Raw genomic sequence first — 18,952 nt, forward strand, 5'->3', positions numbered from 1 at the left:
TCTACAAAAATACCTAATTATGCAGTTTTCCACCGACCTTATTAATATTTCTATTTGCACACTATACACGACGTTAGTCTTGCCTCTGAAAACGAAAAGGTTTCCAGAAATGCAAAGATATAAAATGTCGACCTGATTCAAACAAGTAAGTTATTGACATAAAAACGAATTGTATAGCATGTTATCGTAAACCCATGTTTAACCATTCATTTTTTTTATAAGTGGAGTCTTAAATTTATTCGGTAACATAGAGAGACTGTTCAAGTACCTGAGTCCTGTGACAAAGGGTCTGAACACTGGATTAGATATAAGTAAAGAATTATACACTTTGTATCCAAAAAATGTTTACATATAGGCACGTTATCACTTCCTCACGCACAGCTTTCAAATGTTTTTCAAATAGTAATGATTTAAATACCGCAGATGGATCTTTATAAACATTAACATCATCAAGGGTGCGCATTGTGCAACAAGCGGTAAGTAGGAAACAACACTGTTTTAACAGTTATTTTGCATTGAACATTTTTCGGCATAAAAACAGATTGGCCAAGTCTATATTTTACATCATACATTTTGTCTTATTTTTTGTTAGTTTAGGTGATATCACCAGCTAAAAGGTTACTGATAAAATCAATTTAACATTAGCATAATTTTATCAACTATGAGTTGACTCTAGCAATGTTATAAGCAAACAACGTTATTTAATTTTTTAAAAGTCTTTAATTGGTTTAAAGTCCAATATTTCAGATTCATTTTAGACCAGTGTGCAACTATAAATAGGGGTAAGCTAGTTTGTTGCCATGCCAACCATTTTCACTGCTGATCTATTAGATTTTATTGGTCATTTTGGAGACTCAAGCCTGAATTAGGTAAAGTTCTCGAGTAAACTCGTAAGAAAACATACAGGTAAACTAAAAAAGCTTTTAGTTGGTTAAAATTGGCAAAACTTTCAGTTGGAAAGGCTACGCGACGAATTAAACACATAAACGAGATTCGCATATTTCTCGAAATCATAGTCTAGCTGCTAGACATTTTTTTAAAACTTTTTATGCCCGACCTAGCTAGACTCTAGCTTAACGGAAATAGTACACTCCTCACATATTTAAAATAAAAACAATGTAGTCAACTGAAGGGCCGTAAGTTATGAATCCCAGCAATTAGTATGTGGATTTAAATTAAACTTCCGGGAACACCGTGGCGTAACTGCTGCAAAGTACTTTGCATCAACGTAATCTGATTGCAATGCATCCACGTAATCTAGTTGCAGTAACATGAAGACAAGACCGTTGTATCGAATTCAAAGTGCACGAGGTTAACCATGTAAAAAGGTTACTTGTTTTTTAAAAAAGTTTTTTTTAAAGATTACATGTTTTCTGACAATGTTTAACGTAAATTCGTGCAACGTCTTTAAACATTCTTCGAACAAAAATCCTGGATCCGGCCTCGGTTATTTCCCAGTCTCCTTCAAATAATTTATTAGTGTACCACTGGATTTATTTAAACACGCTTAGCAATCATATTTTTTACCTCAAAAACAAACCCCTGGGCAAGTGCGTTTCGAAAATTTGCCGAAAAACGAACAGAATTTATTGAATGTAAAACAAAACTCTTTTTAAAGGGGGCTCGGCGGACCTATGGGGGTCGGTAAACAAGTTTGAAGGGTTCAGCGCGACTAATTTAAAATTCCTTGTGTGACAACTTGTTTACAGCACATTTCAGAGTTAAAACTGACGTCATGCAGAATACTTGCTTAACATTTATATTCCTAAACTTAAAATATAATAATGTAAGGGTATCATAGTTTCTTGGTTTCGATAACAAATTGATTCATAAAATTCAACAAATATATTATTGTTGGCTGTCTATTTGCTATCAACTTTTTAATATTAATATTAACCACCCACGTTTTGTTGATACAGTAGATGGCGGGATTAGGGTTACGTGCGATGAGCAGAACAAATAGCATCCCAGGCAAGCAAACAACTGTAGCAACCTTCATGATTTAGTGTTGTTAAATAAGTTAGGGTAGCATAACAGACGGGGTGTAAGATTGGCAGGCAACACAGCAATGAAATTGACATCGGTTTGTTTCACACCCTGGGCAATCTATCTGCAGAACAGTCTCAAACAAATCAATATAACTGGAAAACGTAACAATGTTAGGTAATATTGGGTTAACGACCATAAATAAATTCACAACTATGTGTACATAAAGTTTGATCGATATTACAAAATATTCTGTTTATTCAAAACAAGTGTTGATACAAAAACCAGTATTACATTTGAGGAACCACGAATATGTTTTGTCAGCGCTTCGCTAATTAAATTCGTAAATCGAGAATAACGTGATCAAATCGATCCCAGACATAGGCCCTACAATTTTTACAAGCGTCGAAGTGAATCGAAAACGCGTTTTGTAGGACATATTCCCGTTCGTTTACCACAGCGACAAAACCGCGGGGTCGCATCAAACTGCAACAACGAAGCACCTGATCATTTTTTACAAGGTACAGATTATAAGCAGAAGTGATTAAATTGAAGAGACATACAATATTTAACTCATTGTTACGCTGTCACTAGGCCCATCCAATAGTAGTCACTGATGTTATTACTACACGCGGTAAGTCTTCGAACTGGCAAATATATTCAACTGGTCAGTATACACCTTGCTATTTTTATACTTTGCAACCCGGGAGTCCAATTAAACCACCCGAGGCCACACTACAGCTAAATCACTAAGCGTATGTCGGCTTCAACTCAGCCTATTATCGCAGCAGAACCAAACGCGAACAAACCAACGCGTGCTATGGCGCTTTGTAAGACTACAATAACGGGATATAGGCGCCTAAGTCTAACAGGAAAAAGGCTCTTCCCTTTATTTCGCGTGCTCGATTAGCTAGACGCAGCTAGCCTAGTTTAGTGTTCACGAGCTGCCTAAAACATATTCGGCAAACTTGTACTATTATGAAGTTACTTACAATACCCTAAAACGTATTAATTGCTTAAACTTAAGCTTGAAGTCAATACGTATTCACAATCAAAGTCCACAATTCGAAAATGAATTGTTTTATGAGGAGCCTTGGTCAATAGTAGTAACCTTTTAGTGTCTAACAATGACAAAAAAATAATTCTGCATTCGTATGGAAGCACAAAATAAACACTATGTGTAACTGTAACAATTTGAAACTGTTCACAAAAAATAAAGAAATGACGATCAATAGGTAATGCTCTACTATGAAGTGGGGCCAACATAGGCCTGCGATTAAAACATGGAAAATGATATCTTATGGCAAAACACTTGTGGCATTTGCTTATGTTACAGATTCATAACCAATGTTAGCAACACAAATGCAACATTTCTTGACTGGAGTCGTAAAGATTAGGCTCCAATATGGTAGTAGTCTTATTGATTTGTTTTTTTTGAGACTAAATTAAACATAAACACCGCCTACGGTACTAAAAACTATGTTTTACTTAAAGCTTACTGTTATTAAATGAATACGTTTTAGGCAAGCTTACTTTTATTGAAATGTAGTTTAGATGTGCAAATGGTAGCCTACACTTTGTGTTTCTTAAAGAGTTGGTGTAAATCAGGGATGTCCATCCTGCGGCCCGCCTGATATTTACGTGCGGCCCACCACTTATTCTTACTTTCAGTAGTAGCCTTAATTAAAAACAATTGTTTCGACTATCATTAAAACGGTTAGAATGCGCAGTATTGGATGTAGGCCTAATCTTATGTTTTTTCTGAGACTATAATCGAGTCTAATGTCGCATTTCAACACCCATCATTGCTAAGTAAGATATGTGTTTTTCCTGACCGTGTTAAGGAAATATATCAGCCCAAACATGTAACAACTCAAATTTTCGCGCTTCGCCATAACAAAAAAATAAATAAGATCGAGATTACTTGCATATTTGCGCATGAGTTCACTCTCGAAGAGCGGATGTTTATAAGTTGGGTTGTTTTATGACGTCACCCCTTCTGAGAGGTTTTGCCGCCCATCGAAATTTTTAAAGTGACAATGCGGCCCATCCAGCTAAAAGGTTGGACATTCCTAGTGTAAATCGACTTTTCTTTGGCCTAAAAAAATGCGATTTAGGAGTTAAATATAGGAATCAGGTAGACCACTGCGAGTGCCAATTTGCAGTTTCTGATTATATTAAGGCAAAATAGAATGCAATTAACCATTGGTTTGGTGAGGTCATTGACAATACCTTGATTGTAACAAAACTTTTTATCAGATTTGTTTCACAGGGAACACAATAAACCCCACAAAGCGTTGCAATGTTTAGCATTTGACAACAGTGAAAACTGATGGATCGATACAAGTGTGCACGATTCGCAAGGTCTACACAAGCTCTGTCTTGTTTTTAAACCTGTCCACACTCATTTAGGAAAAAAATAAACCTGTGCTTAGAATTTGCCGTAATTTTTACCAATTTACCTCGAAATATATTTTATCATTGTGACATTTAGAAAATCTAAGTTAAAATTTAGACCGAGGATTATTTTAAAGTCTTTTAAACATATTAAAATGGAAATTAAACGTTTTTTATTGTAGAAAAGTACTTACGTTTTTATAAAAGTTTTTAAGGAGAAAAATTATTTAAATTACTGCGATCAACTTGGCTATGAATTTGCTAACAGGTCAACAATTTTGCACGGCCAATGTAATGGTTCTGGCGATATGACAAAAGTCAGTACAATGTTAAAAAAACTGCTAAACCTGAAATAAAACTCTCGGCATTTTAACATTGATTTGAAGATGAATATGACTAATTAAAATAATCTAGTTTTTAAACTTTTTTGGCAGTTGTACGGTTTTATGTGTCACCTTCAAATAGCTCTTATTTTCTCGTATTCTTTGTTCACCGAAATATGCACAGTGCGGCATTACTAGCTTGATATCAAATGGTGGTTTTTTAAAATACCATTTCATAAACCTTTTGATGTAGGCAATACAGTGTTGTTGATCTCATACAGTTTAATTAAGCAATCCTTAGGAATTAAGGTGGTCACAGAATATTTAAGTCGACTTAATATCTTGTTTACAATCATATTCAAGTCGCCTAAATATATTTGTTTACATTTAATAAAATATGGCTTCAATTTGAAGTTACATCAAACAGGTTATACGGTACTCTGAAAATATTTCAACCAGAAAAGTTTTCCGGATAATAATGCCAAACAAAAACAATTTTCTTAAAATTGAGAATTGTCATGAAATTATTTGGGATAATGTGCTTTTTAATAAAGCCGATTAAGTAAAAAATTTAAATTTTTTTTAACAAAATGTGTGATTGCTTTGCTAAGTGTCCTAACTGACATGAACCTAAGGTTATCGTTCGATGTCGTGCAAACATATGAAATTGAAAGCCCGGTGAAAAGAAGAACAATTTTTAAACCGGTACGTCGTATGAGCTACTGGAAAAAATTATTTAACTGGAACACCGTTACGACAAACTTTACATTTAGAAGAATTGGCACAATGCTTGATATAATGATATTATTAAAGACGTTTCTGGCAAACAAGTTTACAAAAGATCTTTCACTCTACAATGTTTTAAGTTAATGGGGTGTTATGTACGATACAGTGACAACATTACAAATACCGTATATCGATTCACACTAAGCGCAAAACAGGCAATAACTATAAATCAATTTAACAGAAATTTCACTTTAAAAACGATACATCATTTCAAAAACGTGTCCTTTATTTCTGCTTTTAACGTTTCATTAAATAATGACTATAAATAACACAGAATTAAATCAGATGTTTTGTTAGCAAATCGCAATGTTCTAAAATCTAAACGACTGGTTTTCAATCTGTTAACCACGGCACACCACTATGCCTCAAAATATTCTCAAACACGCCATGGAGCTCTCGTAATTTGGAAAAAAGAAGGTATTACAAAATAGCACGCAGTCAAGTATACAAGACTTGAATTCACCACGGGATACCTAATAATATTGTTGCATTAACCCAATACCCAGCTTAAAGCAACTTTAGTTTGAAAAAATGTGCCCCGATTTTTCGTATTGCCCGCGAACCGAAAATAATTAAGACGTACTGTTCTAATTGAATAAAAGCACAAAACTTGCCAGACCGTAGTTCACTATACTCTGCGTAAAATATAAGCTGCACGTTCATAGGCTCCACATACCGGAAGCTATCCCAGTGAGGCTGCAACGCTCAGTCAATAACGACATCGCCATTACAAGCGTGAAACCAGAACTGAACTTGTGGCAGCCTGAATTGGTGACTGAATGAAGGTAAATAATCGTTTTCATTGCTTAGAGTACACGCTACCTAACTGCATTAGGCCCGCGAAAAAATATTTTTGTTTGGGTAACCCTAGCACTGCTCGGCAGAGGCGGACCTAAGAGGGTGAATTGGAGCACATGGCCATGCCATTTTTGGACAAAAAGTAGGGCGGTAGGTTCGGATACAAAATGTACGTAATTACTGACAAAACAACCAATTCTATCAAGTTAAAACGTGCAAATGTACTGCAATGATTTCAGGCTGTTAACGAAATGTTGCTTTAGCTTGAAACCATAGTTAGTTTCAAATGGTAACTGAACTATAGCCTAGAAATGTCCTTTTCAAGGTATAAAACCTTGCGTCGGTATAGATCAGTGGTCGGAAAACTGTGGGTAGCGAATTATTTTTGAATAGCTTAGTGTTATAATGTAGTTGTGGGCTGCGTGAAAGTCGTACATTCATTGCACCTTATTTTAAAAGTTGGTGTGGCATAGAATTTTTAAATTGGCTCAGCTTGGAAAGGCCCACGTGACTAATGTGGTCCTGGGAGCCTGTCGAACTATATTTTTTGTCAACTTAAACTGCATGCAATTTTTTTTTCTCGCTTGGCGCGTATATTTTTCGTTTGATAGTATGTTTTGCATTATGATATGGCAGTGTTTTGGGCACCAAGGCGCCGTGTTTCACCTTAAAATAAGATATCCTGAATCCGCCACTTTTCGTAGTGGTTTTACGTAGTGGGCCTTCAATAGCGCTAAAAAGAGTACTTTGGACCGCAACAAAAAAACGTGCCGCCCACTGGTATAAATAATACCCTTGTATCGGTGCCAGTCATTGCTTCCTGTTTATACTGTGTCTGTGTCAAGGTTACATACTGTGTCAAGGTTTCCTCAAGACCTCTGGTGTGTCGTAACTGCACAAAATAGTTTTGACAAACACAGTTTTTCTATAATAACGAAGCGGCATTATTGGCGTATTCGTCTTAATTTATTGGAAAAAAGTACGCCGTGTTGTATACATTTATAGTATTGCACAAACAGGAAATTTTTAAATACAGGTCCATACTGTACTGTAAAATGGCCAAATATACCAAAAGCTGGATTAGCTTTTCATTCAGCTACATGAGGAAAAAAATAAATAAACATAAACAAGTGTACAATGCTAGTCACAATTATGTGCAACATTGTACACAGGCAAACACATTAACTTGAATTTTTTCGTAATAAATTTTTTTAATAAAACGAATACTGAATTGCGCAGAATATACAAGATTAGACGTTTCGGAAATCAACTAACATTGTTTATCCGCGTAAACCATTGATTTTCAAACTGTGTAGCGCACACTAGATGCACTTTAAAAGATTGGCAAGTGTGCCGCTAAGCTTTTGTTATTTTTGAAGATATAGGCAGGGCAAAAAAGTATGCTAGGCGTGATTACACATTATACATTGGAAAACCAATAATCAAAGGACATTTACCTAGTGCCTTGGCATGTAAAAAAAGATCGATTGACAAGTTATGTAATTGTTGAATTGTAGAGAAAGTCTGCTGTGAATAATTTGACGTTTTTACTGTGCCGCAAGCAAAAAAGTTCAGGAAACACTGGTGTATACTTGGTAAAAGTGAGGTCATCAAACACGAATGGTAGAGTATTGACAGAAGATTCAAACAATAGTAAAGTGAAACTGTAAAAAAAAAACAATCTCTTACGTTAAAGTTCCTTGAAACGGATCATTCTAACGTTACTGTGCAAAATAAATAGATAATAAGTAAAACGTCTATATTAACATAGTCCTGGCCCGGAATACACGGAAAACACCGAACATCGGTTAAAGACTTGCTTTTTACATTTATTTAAACCAACTTTAATTTTATTTTTCTTTCTATGCAAACAAGCACCGAGGAGAACTAACACGAATATTATATGCAGATTAAGACTTTAAAGCTCCATAGGAATGACCGAAATCGGGATGACGGAAGAAGTCATCTCCAAGTTAATTGCTAGGTTTGTGCACTCGATTGCACCGCTTGTGTCGCCTTCCTCTTCAAAAATTTCGGCAAGCTGTTGCCTTAAAGATATTGAATAAAATGTTATAGACTGTAACTGATATTTATTTGTACTATTTTAGTTAAGTATCTGTTTCCAACGGCGCAGTAGTTCGCTAAAACTTCTCGCACATGGTACTAACATGAACAAAAACTGTTTTAAACCAACTAAAATGTTTGTAAAGCACTTTGGATAGGACTTAGTGTGAATTTTCAGTATGCTAGTATACGTTCTTACAACGCGCTTTTTATTGAAGGTTATCTGCCATTCTGGAAGCAAGCAATACAGTTGAATACCAATTACATAATGCTATTGTGTGGAGCGTAAAACTTTGTTTTAGAAGTGGTTGCGGAACTTCTACGTGATGACAAAAATCTAATATTATAAAAAAGCAACACAATAATGGTGTTTAGCGTAAAACGCAACACATATGCCCACAGTATCGATAACATTTAGGAGAAACACGCTGTGGTGTGATTTATAGCACACCAAAATACTCGTTTATATATGACAATGATAAAAGCAAGCCATTTATCCTGTTTACCCGAGAGCGAGAATCATGTGCTACCACCAACGCCCTTGACACCAAATGACGTAAATTCCTGAAGCACATTCGTGTTCCACGTTTGAAATCCATACACATCATGATCATTTTATTTACATGATAAAGTTTCTAGGTAAACTGGGGGCCAATAAGTATAATTGTGTACAACTTCTTTTTTAAGGCATGGAATATAAGTTGTATAGCATACCTGAGTGTGCGACATATTTAATGATTGGACAATTCCCTGGTTATTTCTTATTTTTTTCTTTGTGAAGTGCAGTATCTTAGAAAACCCGAGTGTGCATGTTTCTAAGAAACGTGCTTACTTTTAAGTTGCGTGTTTTGCTAATTTGTTTAAGAACGGTGTTTTACAAATTAGGACAGTTTGACCAAGTACAGCGAGAAACTTCATTCAACATTTATTCAATTTTCCCAATCCTATATTTCACGTATTCAACCATGAAATTATTATTCTCTCCAAAAATTAACTTGTAGCCATATCCGCAGTTAGGCAATAAGGTAATATTTTGGTTTAAACCAGAGGCGTTTAACCTGCGGCCGCCAAAGCATCTGAAGGCCCGCTAAACTTGTAACATTTGTACTTGACATATCTTGCCATGCAATTGTTTAACCATTGCTCTATGTAAAAAGTGGCAACACAACAAATATTTAGATTTAGACGATCTTGATTTACTTAATAAAAAAGCAGGATTAACGCTATTTGACAACTTCCAACTGTCTGAAATTAATTTAGGTAACTGTTTAAACGAAATAGCAGACGAAGCCTCATTGGTGTTCGCATTGTGTGGTAATTTTACGGAAATTTTTTCACTTGCGTTTGTTATTCAGATATACTGACGATGCCTTTGCTGGCGAAATGTATATATATATTTTAACATATATAAAAAGTGTCTGACCTCAATTATCAGCTTTGCTAGAGTATTTCTTCTATTAGATTTAGAAACTGACTGCAAAAAAACGGAATATATAGCCTAACGTCAGTTGTAACAAATAAAATTCGTTTCATCTGCTGTAAAGGGCAACGTCAGAGACAAGTTAAAAATGTTCTGCGTAGAATGAATATAGATTCCTTACTACTGTGAGTTACGTTAGCTTAATCTTGGAACAGATTCCGATCGATTTATAATTTTTAAAGCACATATCAGAATTAATTATATATTTATAAAACAGATTTATGACTTAAAAAATAGCAATTTCCAGTCCTTCTTTTACCAAACAAGATTTGCAAAATTAGTTAGCTGACTTGGGTGCAATTACAGTATTTGGTATAAAAATTGTATCGCAGTTCATGTACCAATGGAAAATTACCCACGTATTTGCGATCACACAGTTTATGAAATCACTATTTTTGTTAAGAAGTTTTCGCTGGAATGAATCCCCAGTGACGTCTAACATTTATAAGTAACCCAGAGGAATCTTTGCGTATATTTACAACATCATTCGATACGAATAATCTTTTAGACTTTGTAATCAATTTCGCCTGATGTATGATTAAAAATAGTTCACACTTTTTATAATTGAATCATATGTTACTAAATTATGGCTCGAGAACTTCTCTTGAACGCAAATTTTGCAATTTACTTAAATGAATTTGACGCCGACGGTTTAAAGGGTCCTCAACGTTTTCTGGCCGAGTAATATCTACACCTAGTGGTTTTTCGCCGCCGCTGCGTACCACTTGCTTTAAAGTGATAGACGGAAATATGAACAAAAAAAAACTTGCTGCAAATCGTAATTTACAATTTTCAATATTATTTTTTTCCAAATATTATCGACAACCTATTTCAGATGTGACAGTAACTTGCGTGTGATAGTTAGATACGTTACAGCAATAACGTTGTACACATCAACAGGGAAGTTAAGCTAACAAAACTCTGCATAAAATTAGAGCGTTTATCAAGCGGAAGAAAGCTGCGTCAAAGCGAAAGAAAAGCTTAACTTTTTATTTTTAATAACAATAAGTTATTTTTATAACAAATAGCTATTCGTTCATTGTTAATGATCGACTATTAGTGTGTTTCAATAATTACAAAGTGATGTGATTATTTAAGCCTGATTGTCGTTAACACATCAAAAATGACGTATTATTATTGCCTATACAATAAAATTTCGTCACTTAAAACCAGCCTTACTAGTGATACATCCACTCAACTTACCACACAGTGTGTGAGGCGAGATCCATCGCCACTGCGTCCCTGAGCAGTTTCTTTGCAGCATTGCGCTTTCCTAAACGACGTAAAATTCCAGCTTGGTTCTCCATTGCTGCAAATAAATGAAAACATTCGCAACTAGGAAAATACCAATAGTGTGTCAAACTGGCAATTATTATATAGCTATATAAATTAACATACATAATAACACATTAAAGTTATTTATTATGCAATAATAACAAATAGTATTAAGTTGAGTTTCACTTGGTTCGGTGTAAAGAAATTGATTGCCATTCGGGAATATATGATAAATAAAGTAAAATATACTTTAGTACGTATTGTAAGTATTCTAGTATATTCAGGCCACTGTGGCAGAATATCAAAACAACAAAAAAATAATAATATTCTTGTGAATCATAGATTAGCTGTTTACAATAACATATTGTGTGTCAGTCAAGCCAAAAGAACAAAATAAGTATTGGTGTTAGCAAAACTTTATATTAAATAGATGGAAACAAATTTGTTGTTTTTTCCTTCGCGCCACACAGCAGTTTAGAAAACCCTGATGTAGTTCTTTACCTAGGTGTGTTGTTTTTAAGAAGTTTATTTTATATATATATAGCCTCCTTTTTAAACTAAAGTTAATAAAAGCACTTTGCTTGATGTGAGCATAACGCTGAAAAGCTTATGTGTGTTTTTATACGCCCCCTTTTTAACAGGCAAGTCTGAAACCACATTTAGTAGGGGATTCACATTTCTGCCACAAAAACAGGATGGCCGTCATATTTTTGAACCGGAATACTGTAATGAATGTGTTGCTGACATCATTATGATGTGATTAGACCATTGTTTTTCTATCGCGACGGTATGCAAATCAACTTGGTTGACGTGCATGCCGTGAACTGCCTAACGATGGCATATTGATCAAGAGAGCTTACTCTTCTCTTAAGGAAGCGATAAGATAGCAAGCTGCAAACATAAGGATTGTTGCAAACTAAGTTGTGGTTTCGCAAAAGGCGCATACATATATAAGAGTCATTAAAGAAAAACTACAAACACAAAAATAGTAGTGCCAAATACAAAATTTCTGAACATAAAACATGCCGGCGAACACGCGGTTTGCTCACTCTGGTATGGGTCAATGCATAATTGCAGAGCGGAAAGAAACCCAGCCTAAAAATCGAAACCCTGTCGCTTAATGCAGAGGTTTAACTGTCAATATTGTTTTGACGTTATTCGAGGCTGGTAAGCTTAAGGTTTTGATAATTATCAATTTTCATCAGTGCATGGTACATTGAAAAAAAAAAATTGTTTTCTTATAGCACAGCATCTAAAAAGTCAAGTTTTTTTCGATGCCTTCATATACAAACTAATGTTTCGTTCTGGACCGAGTATTTTGACAGCAGTTTTCACGATTTGTGCTGCGGTTGAAACAGCAACGTCTGCCAGGCGCCTTGCTACCTGGCGTAATTGATAGTAATCGATTATGTGGTCAAACGTAAATGATTTGACACAGGGCTTTAACCCCAAGGTTTCTTAAAAATTTTCCCAAATCCAGAACACAACAGCCCTTGATAAAAAAAGCCTAAATTTAACAGATAAACTTTATTAGTTAAAATATAGGTTGCCAATTCTAAGTATGTGTTACAAATTAATAGGACTTGACTAACACATCACTTATTAACCGACTGAAGATCTTTATGTGTAGTAGTTTGGAATTTTGCGTTCATTAATTTTGAAAAAGTAATAAAAATCTCATACTGCATTCACGACTCCGGAATTTTGCGTTTATTTAGTTTGAATAAAGTCCTAAAAAAGCTCATACTGCATTCAAGACCCTTTCCCCTTTTAATTTTCCAAAACTACGGCAGTGACGTTGACTGATGTATCCTCCAGCCGGCTTCGGGCGTGTATTTATTTTTATGAAATGCATACGGGTCTTCCTCCCTGGCTTATACACATCGACATCGAACAAACCTAAGTTAGCAAATTTTAAAGTACTATACTAAAAATAGTTTTACTATAAAACACACTATAATGATAAGAACTGACAAATTATTTGTCGATCGGAAGCCCACTGCCTAACGAAACACAAACAAAACTGGACAAAACAGAGCTGTTTCTGCTTTATGTATTCATTATATACATGATCGTGTTTTACAAAGTATATAATTTTGAGTACAATGTAAACCTGTGTTTCGTTCTAATAAAAAAATATGTATATTTTTTTAGCCAAGTTTTGAAATATAGAAAATAAAAATTGCATTGGCTTTACGATTAAAATTAAAGTTTAATTATTATAAAAAAAATCTTTTTAAAACTTTCGATTACCAAAGCACAACATTAGATCGGTTCACGCCTCTGTAAGAAGAGAATTACTGGAGAATACCATAAACACCTCATTAATTGTACTAAATTTGTTTACCCTATACATTCTGTGCGACATGGTTAATCAAGTTTTCAAGTAACTTAGTCGAGGAATGTTATCTTAGAGTTAGAGTAGAGCAGGATTCATGTACGGACAAAAAATGGGATGTGGTGTTCTAAAAACCAATTTTTCTTAACCCGTAATAAATCAGTATTTCCTAACATTTTTCGCGACCTTAATACTAAGCATAAGTATAACAGCGTTCCCTTTTTCTTTTGGTCCAACTTTCTCAATGTTTTAATACAGTCGACAGCCAACCAAATCATATGGGCGACCCAGTTTACGATCGCCAGCTCGGGACCCATAGGTGGAGAAACACTGTTTCAAATCAAATTGCTCGTTCAATGCGTGAAAATTTCTGGATCCTTACCTTGCAAATGGACTGGTTCGATTGCCAGCACGTTGTTGTACATGACCGATGCCTCGTGCAGTTCACCCCGATGAGCGTGCAGTCGTCCTCGCTGTGTGATAAAACGGACAGTTAACGAGACATATTTAAAAGCAAGCCGTTGTCTTCCGATTCAAGACTTGGCCACTATCATAGCACTGTGCACCGTTTCACTCTGCTTTCGTGTATACTGTATTTCGGCATTGATACCGACGGATAAAAGTTCTTTTAAAAGGTAGTCATATTCACATAAACAATAGGGTTGTGGTAATAACGCCGAGCTAGTTTACTTAAACACAAATAATCTCACAGTCCATAAAATAGTACCTGTAAATGCCTCATTGTCGCTAAGCATTGGCATTCCTAAAGAAAACAAATAGTTTCAAAAAAATGAAATTAACAAATAGGTTGCGACATAGTTCTCCTGTAGGCTGTAAAAAACGACTGTTAAACTTAAAGGAAAATTGAAAAAAAAAATGCCACATGTTAACAGGTTGTTTCGTTACAATTTTTGTTCCAGGTAATTTAGAGTAAAACACTGGACTTTGTTGTGCCAATATAGTGTAAGAAACGGCAAATAATAAAGGCCTTTTATATACATTATAGCGCTTAACACTGTCAATTTAAAAACAAACAGAAGCCTTTTTTGACGCTGCTATGCTATTTCGCCAAACATCTAACGGTATATTTATGCAAATTTAAAACACATAAACACCATTTCACTGGGCTCGTGTGAACCTTTTATGTAGGTTTAACTACACAAACGGAAAACATGGTTTTATATACGATGGCGGGTTGTAAAAAACGTAAGTTTATTGAAAGGCGTACGATTGAACGATAGAAGTATAAGAGGTCAGCAACAAGTTAGGCCTACCCAATATACTTATGACTGGCCTACTATTTTTGCGATAGTTACTATAAAGACATAAAACATTTTGTTATCTACGTATATTATTATTATAAAATTCACTAATTGAGTAACAATGGTTCGACCAAACAGTATGATTGGAAATCAGTTTTGGAGCTAAATTGCTACGTTTCATATTGCTATAAAAGAATCATACTTGGTGAAACAAATACCCGGTGTAATTTGGCTGTAGGCCAGTAAATCTAGGTGAAAAATGCCTAAACCATAAAATGAATTGCAACACAAGTTTCCTTGTTGATACATCACGGAAAAGCTGCCAAGAACTACCACCCAAAAAGTCGTCACAAACTCACAATGCATTTAAATGCTAAATATCGGTCTCATAATAAAGTAGTTAATGTGTAGACATGTGTAGAAGTAATCCTTCAGTCAGCTTAATTATTCCGAACATGGACAGAAAATGGCATACCAGACTCATTACAGGTGATCCAAAAGTTATTGTCTAAACATGGCGCAAAAAATAGGTCAGGATTGCATTGCAGCACTACATTCTCTGTTTTACGAACTACAGAAGTGTGCCAACTGTTGTCAGCAAATGAACTGTTGGAAAAACAGAAAACCTATTTTAAAACTTTTTGTTATATAACAGGCAATTTCTCCCGGACGTTTATAAGCGGTTTGGAGAAGGAACTTAATAACTCTCGAGCCTATTAATTAAACATTAGCGAGTACATTTGCGTCTGCAATTGGGAAAACGATTTGGACAATCTCACAGTTCTCCACAAGGCTTTTAGTCAAGTCAAATTGTCTTTCATTCATTAAATATTGATCTGTCAATTATTGGTTTGGATGCTAGCGTAAACAACATTCAACCGTACACCGCAATTTCCTTGCGAGGTTCCTGGATGAAATAAAATACGCGCTTATTGGTATTATCGTCAGCTTAAGTTACGGATGACCAAAAACAAATGTCGCGTTTTTCTGGTAACAATATCTAGTTTTAAGCTATCCTCAATGTCTTTCGCCATTGTGAGTGGTAGTCTCAAGTCCCATGACTTTGAGTGGATTGAGACTTTTTACGAGGACCGTAAAAGATGTAAATTTGGAAGATGCGGAAAATAATTTTTTTAACCGTATATAAAGCTTTGTTTCGATCTGCCTTCAATCCTCGTCCGTGTTACTATTGTCGTATATTTTTGTAGGTGGGCCGCCAAATTCAGTGCCGCAAGTGAAAAAGGTTGCAAGCACTCATTTAGTGAACTGCCAATATTCAAAACTTATCTTGAGAAATGCGACAAAGATAAAATCCTTAAACATTTTTGGAAATGTCCCTTAATTTTGTTTTTACCGAATCAGGCAGTTATGATACTACGGTAGAGAATTAGGCCAAACTACTTACTATATTTAAGCAGTCTTTTGTGTTCTAGGCAGGTATATTTGCTGAATTGATGTAAAAAATTAGTAAAACAACATAAAATCATCTGACACACTCAACTAAAAATTATTCGTAATGTAAGCTATGGGCGCTTTTTACATTCACATGTCAAGGAAAAAACGGAAGGGGATTTTTTCTTCCATTTGACCTGCCCAAGAAAAACAGTAGGTGATTAGCCCAAAGGAAAAATTTGGTTGTCACAAGCAGGAATGCTTGGTTTTAAGGTCATTAAATCAACAAGTTCGGTCTTTGCCAACACATTTTAACTCGTGTAATAGTTCTGGCAAATATTTTTAGCTCGCCATAAATTGAAACGACTACCGAAAAATGTTACCTTGGCCGAAAAAATACAGTGTTCGCTCAAAATTTTAGGTACAAGCCATTACCAACAATGGTATATTTATCTTATATACGAATGATAAATGCGATACGCTGAGTAAAGCAAACCGTATTACATTGAGCGACCTAAGTAGGGTGGCAGCTCAATATTTGCCTGCCTTAATCGGCGTAATGTATAAGCATTTATCGGTCTCTTAAGATGTTAGGCGAAATAAAAAAGTGTCGAACCGTATAAAAATGTAACGACTATCGAACTTTTAAAAGATGTTTCTAGGGTTGGTTCGGATATTAATAATTTTTAGTATCATTAGTACATTCCACGGAAATGAATAAATCGCGCATTATGAATGTTTACTTCCTTAAAGCACATTGTATCAATTGCTAAATCTTCTAAACATTTGTCTTTTGTGTGTGTGGCAATGATACAAGATAAAGGGCTTAATATAATGATTGAATAAAGTAATCTGCTCAACAGTGGTTAAGTATAACTGCGAGATGTTAGTAGACCCAAGTATTCGACAGTAAGCAGCACTTCCCAACTGCAATCTATTAACTGTTGCCACAGTCCCTGGCGGGCTTTTGGGTAGAACTTGCAAAAACTGACTGCTGACTGAAAAAGTGTAAAAACGAACTTAAAACGTTAATGCTATCCGGTATGGCGGTAAAATTATATCCGGATATCAGATAACAAAACAGCCAGTTAACCACTATCTGGATAGTACAACCCTAGGTTTAACCCAATGTGTTTATTTTGCGCTTCAGGCAAACTCTTTACGTTAAGTAGAAAAAATATACACATTTACCACAATAACATGGTCCACTCCTTTAAATGTCGTATAAGAATTGCTCAAGGCTCATGGTGATGGTGATGTTAAAGATTTGGTTTGAAAGGGTCTTCAGTAAACCATTATCACACAGCTGTAGATTTAATTTCGAAATTTCAAAAAAACGTTATTTATATCGGATACTTTTACTACTCAAATTAAATATCTGAGAAAGTGAGTAATACTAAAACATAGCCACAGCAACTGAGGCAATAACCGCTTATGTTAGCAAAGCGCGAAAAAGTTGTCATCTTAATACAGCTATGCTTGTGTTTTCAAAAACATCGACATCGCAGTCCTTGGGTCTGTGATGCATGACCTGACACTTAAGCGCGTAGTCAGTAAAAACGGCCACTGTCAATACCCGAACTCTGCTATCATATCACAACGTGTTCTTCACCTTTTACTAAAGATTTCCGTGAAGTTCGACATTGCAGTGAGTCTTTAATCATTTCTTGCAGGCACGTTCTGCAGTTTAAAAAAAAATCCCAAACTTTGTCAATAACCGTTTTTAACATGCATTTTTTTCATCATACAGTAAATGCAGCCATAAAGGTTGATGATCCTGCGAATTGAAACGTCCTGCTAAAATCACATGGATGAATGTTGTTATTATGTGTTCAATGCGTCACTTTTGCTTCTAAATTATTTTGTTTGCAAAGGTAAATCTGATAAGCAATTTTTTTAAAGTAAAGTACATACACATAGCGAAAGAATAATAAAATTAATAAAAACAAAACCGGATGTCAGAAGAAGACTTTGTGCAAGGTCCTAATGTTAAGCAGCGCCGCGCGGACAAGGCTGCTTGAAGTAACATTCGACTTAGAATAGTATGTGGTTGTATATTTAAGATTTGTTCACAGCTTTTTGTAAGCAATGTTCTTGCACTACAATCCTGACCAGGCTGACTGATTTCGGTAACAGCCTCCCATAGGCATCTTGTGCTTATAACAAGTGTTGCGAAATTACTCGAACACTGTTATAATAAAAAGGAAAATAAGAAGTGCTTAGGGCGCAAATTGCGTTAAGTACGCAGCCTGTTTTTGATTTTTTTTATATTAATTTTAATATTTTTTTTTTATGTATTTAACCTACAGGAACTAACGATGCCAGAGTATAGGCGAAATATATATTATTCCCAAAAAAATGTCTGATCTCGTGTTTCACTCGAGTTTTTAAACTTTGGGTTTATGGTTTAAACAAAATCTTATGAACCACTAACTTAAGGTAAATTAAAGTTATGGTTTGTTACACGGTGGTTTTGAATTTCGCAGTTTCGATTGGTAGATTGGAGCCGAAGGTTATTTTCAAAGCGCCTTTTCATGCGAAATCTGCCTTGGTGATTTGTACAGCGTAAATAGTTTGTTAAAAGGTACTTGCTATGAACTTCATACTTTGTTCGTCGGTGTTAAACGTTTGTTACAGTTGAACGAAATGTCTACGCATTTTATAGTTTGTCAATTTATTAGATATAAAAATAGTAGGAGTACTATTCAAGAAAATCTATGTATTCTACTTTATAAATCTTGTAGGGCAACATGTCGTACTGTTATCAAATTTATACGGACATGGTAAAACGAAAATATGCAAAAAGCTTAAGGTACGATGAATTAATAGGAGCTCACAGTATGGTGAATTA

The 18,952-nt window shown here is 35.1% G+C and overlaps 1 protein-coding gene across 3 annotated transcripts in view; it reads right to left on the minus strand.

The window, feature by feature from the left end:
- Positions 1-7,240: 7,240 nt before the first annotated feature.
- The window catches only part of LOC146136315 (tetratricopeptide repeat protein 7B-like), a 29,516-nt gene continuing 17,804 nt past the window's right edge, over positions 7,241-18,952 (minus strand). For 2 of the 3 annotated variants that reach the window (XM_083395470.1, XM_083395468.1), the window contains exons 19-21: positions 13,830-13,920; positions 11,038-11,143; positions 7,241-8,338 (exon numbers count right to left, since the gene is read on the minus strand). In XM_083395470.1, the coding sequence (XP_083251596.1) occupies positions 8,209-8,338; positions 11,038-11,143; positions 13,830-13,920 (327 nt within the window). In that variant the 3' untranslated portion in view covers positions 7,241-8,208. The remainder of the gene's footprint in view (positions 8,339-11,037; positions 11,144-13,829; positions 13,921-18,952) is intronic. The other variant, XM_083395469.1, reaches the window with a different exon arrangement.

The sequence above is a fragment of the Ascidiella aspersa genome, chromosome 8 (assembly GCF_963924565.1).
Source record: "Ascidiella aspersa chromosome 8, kaAscAspe10.2, whole genome shotgun sequence".
Taxonomy (NCBI): Eukaryota; Metazoa; Chordata; class Ascidiacea; order Phlebobranchia; family Ascidiidae; genus Ascidiella; species Ascidiella aspersa.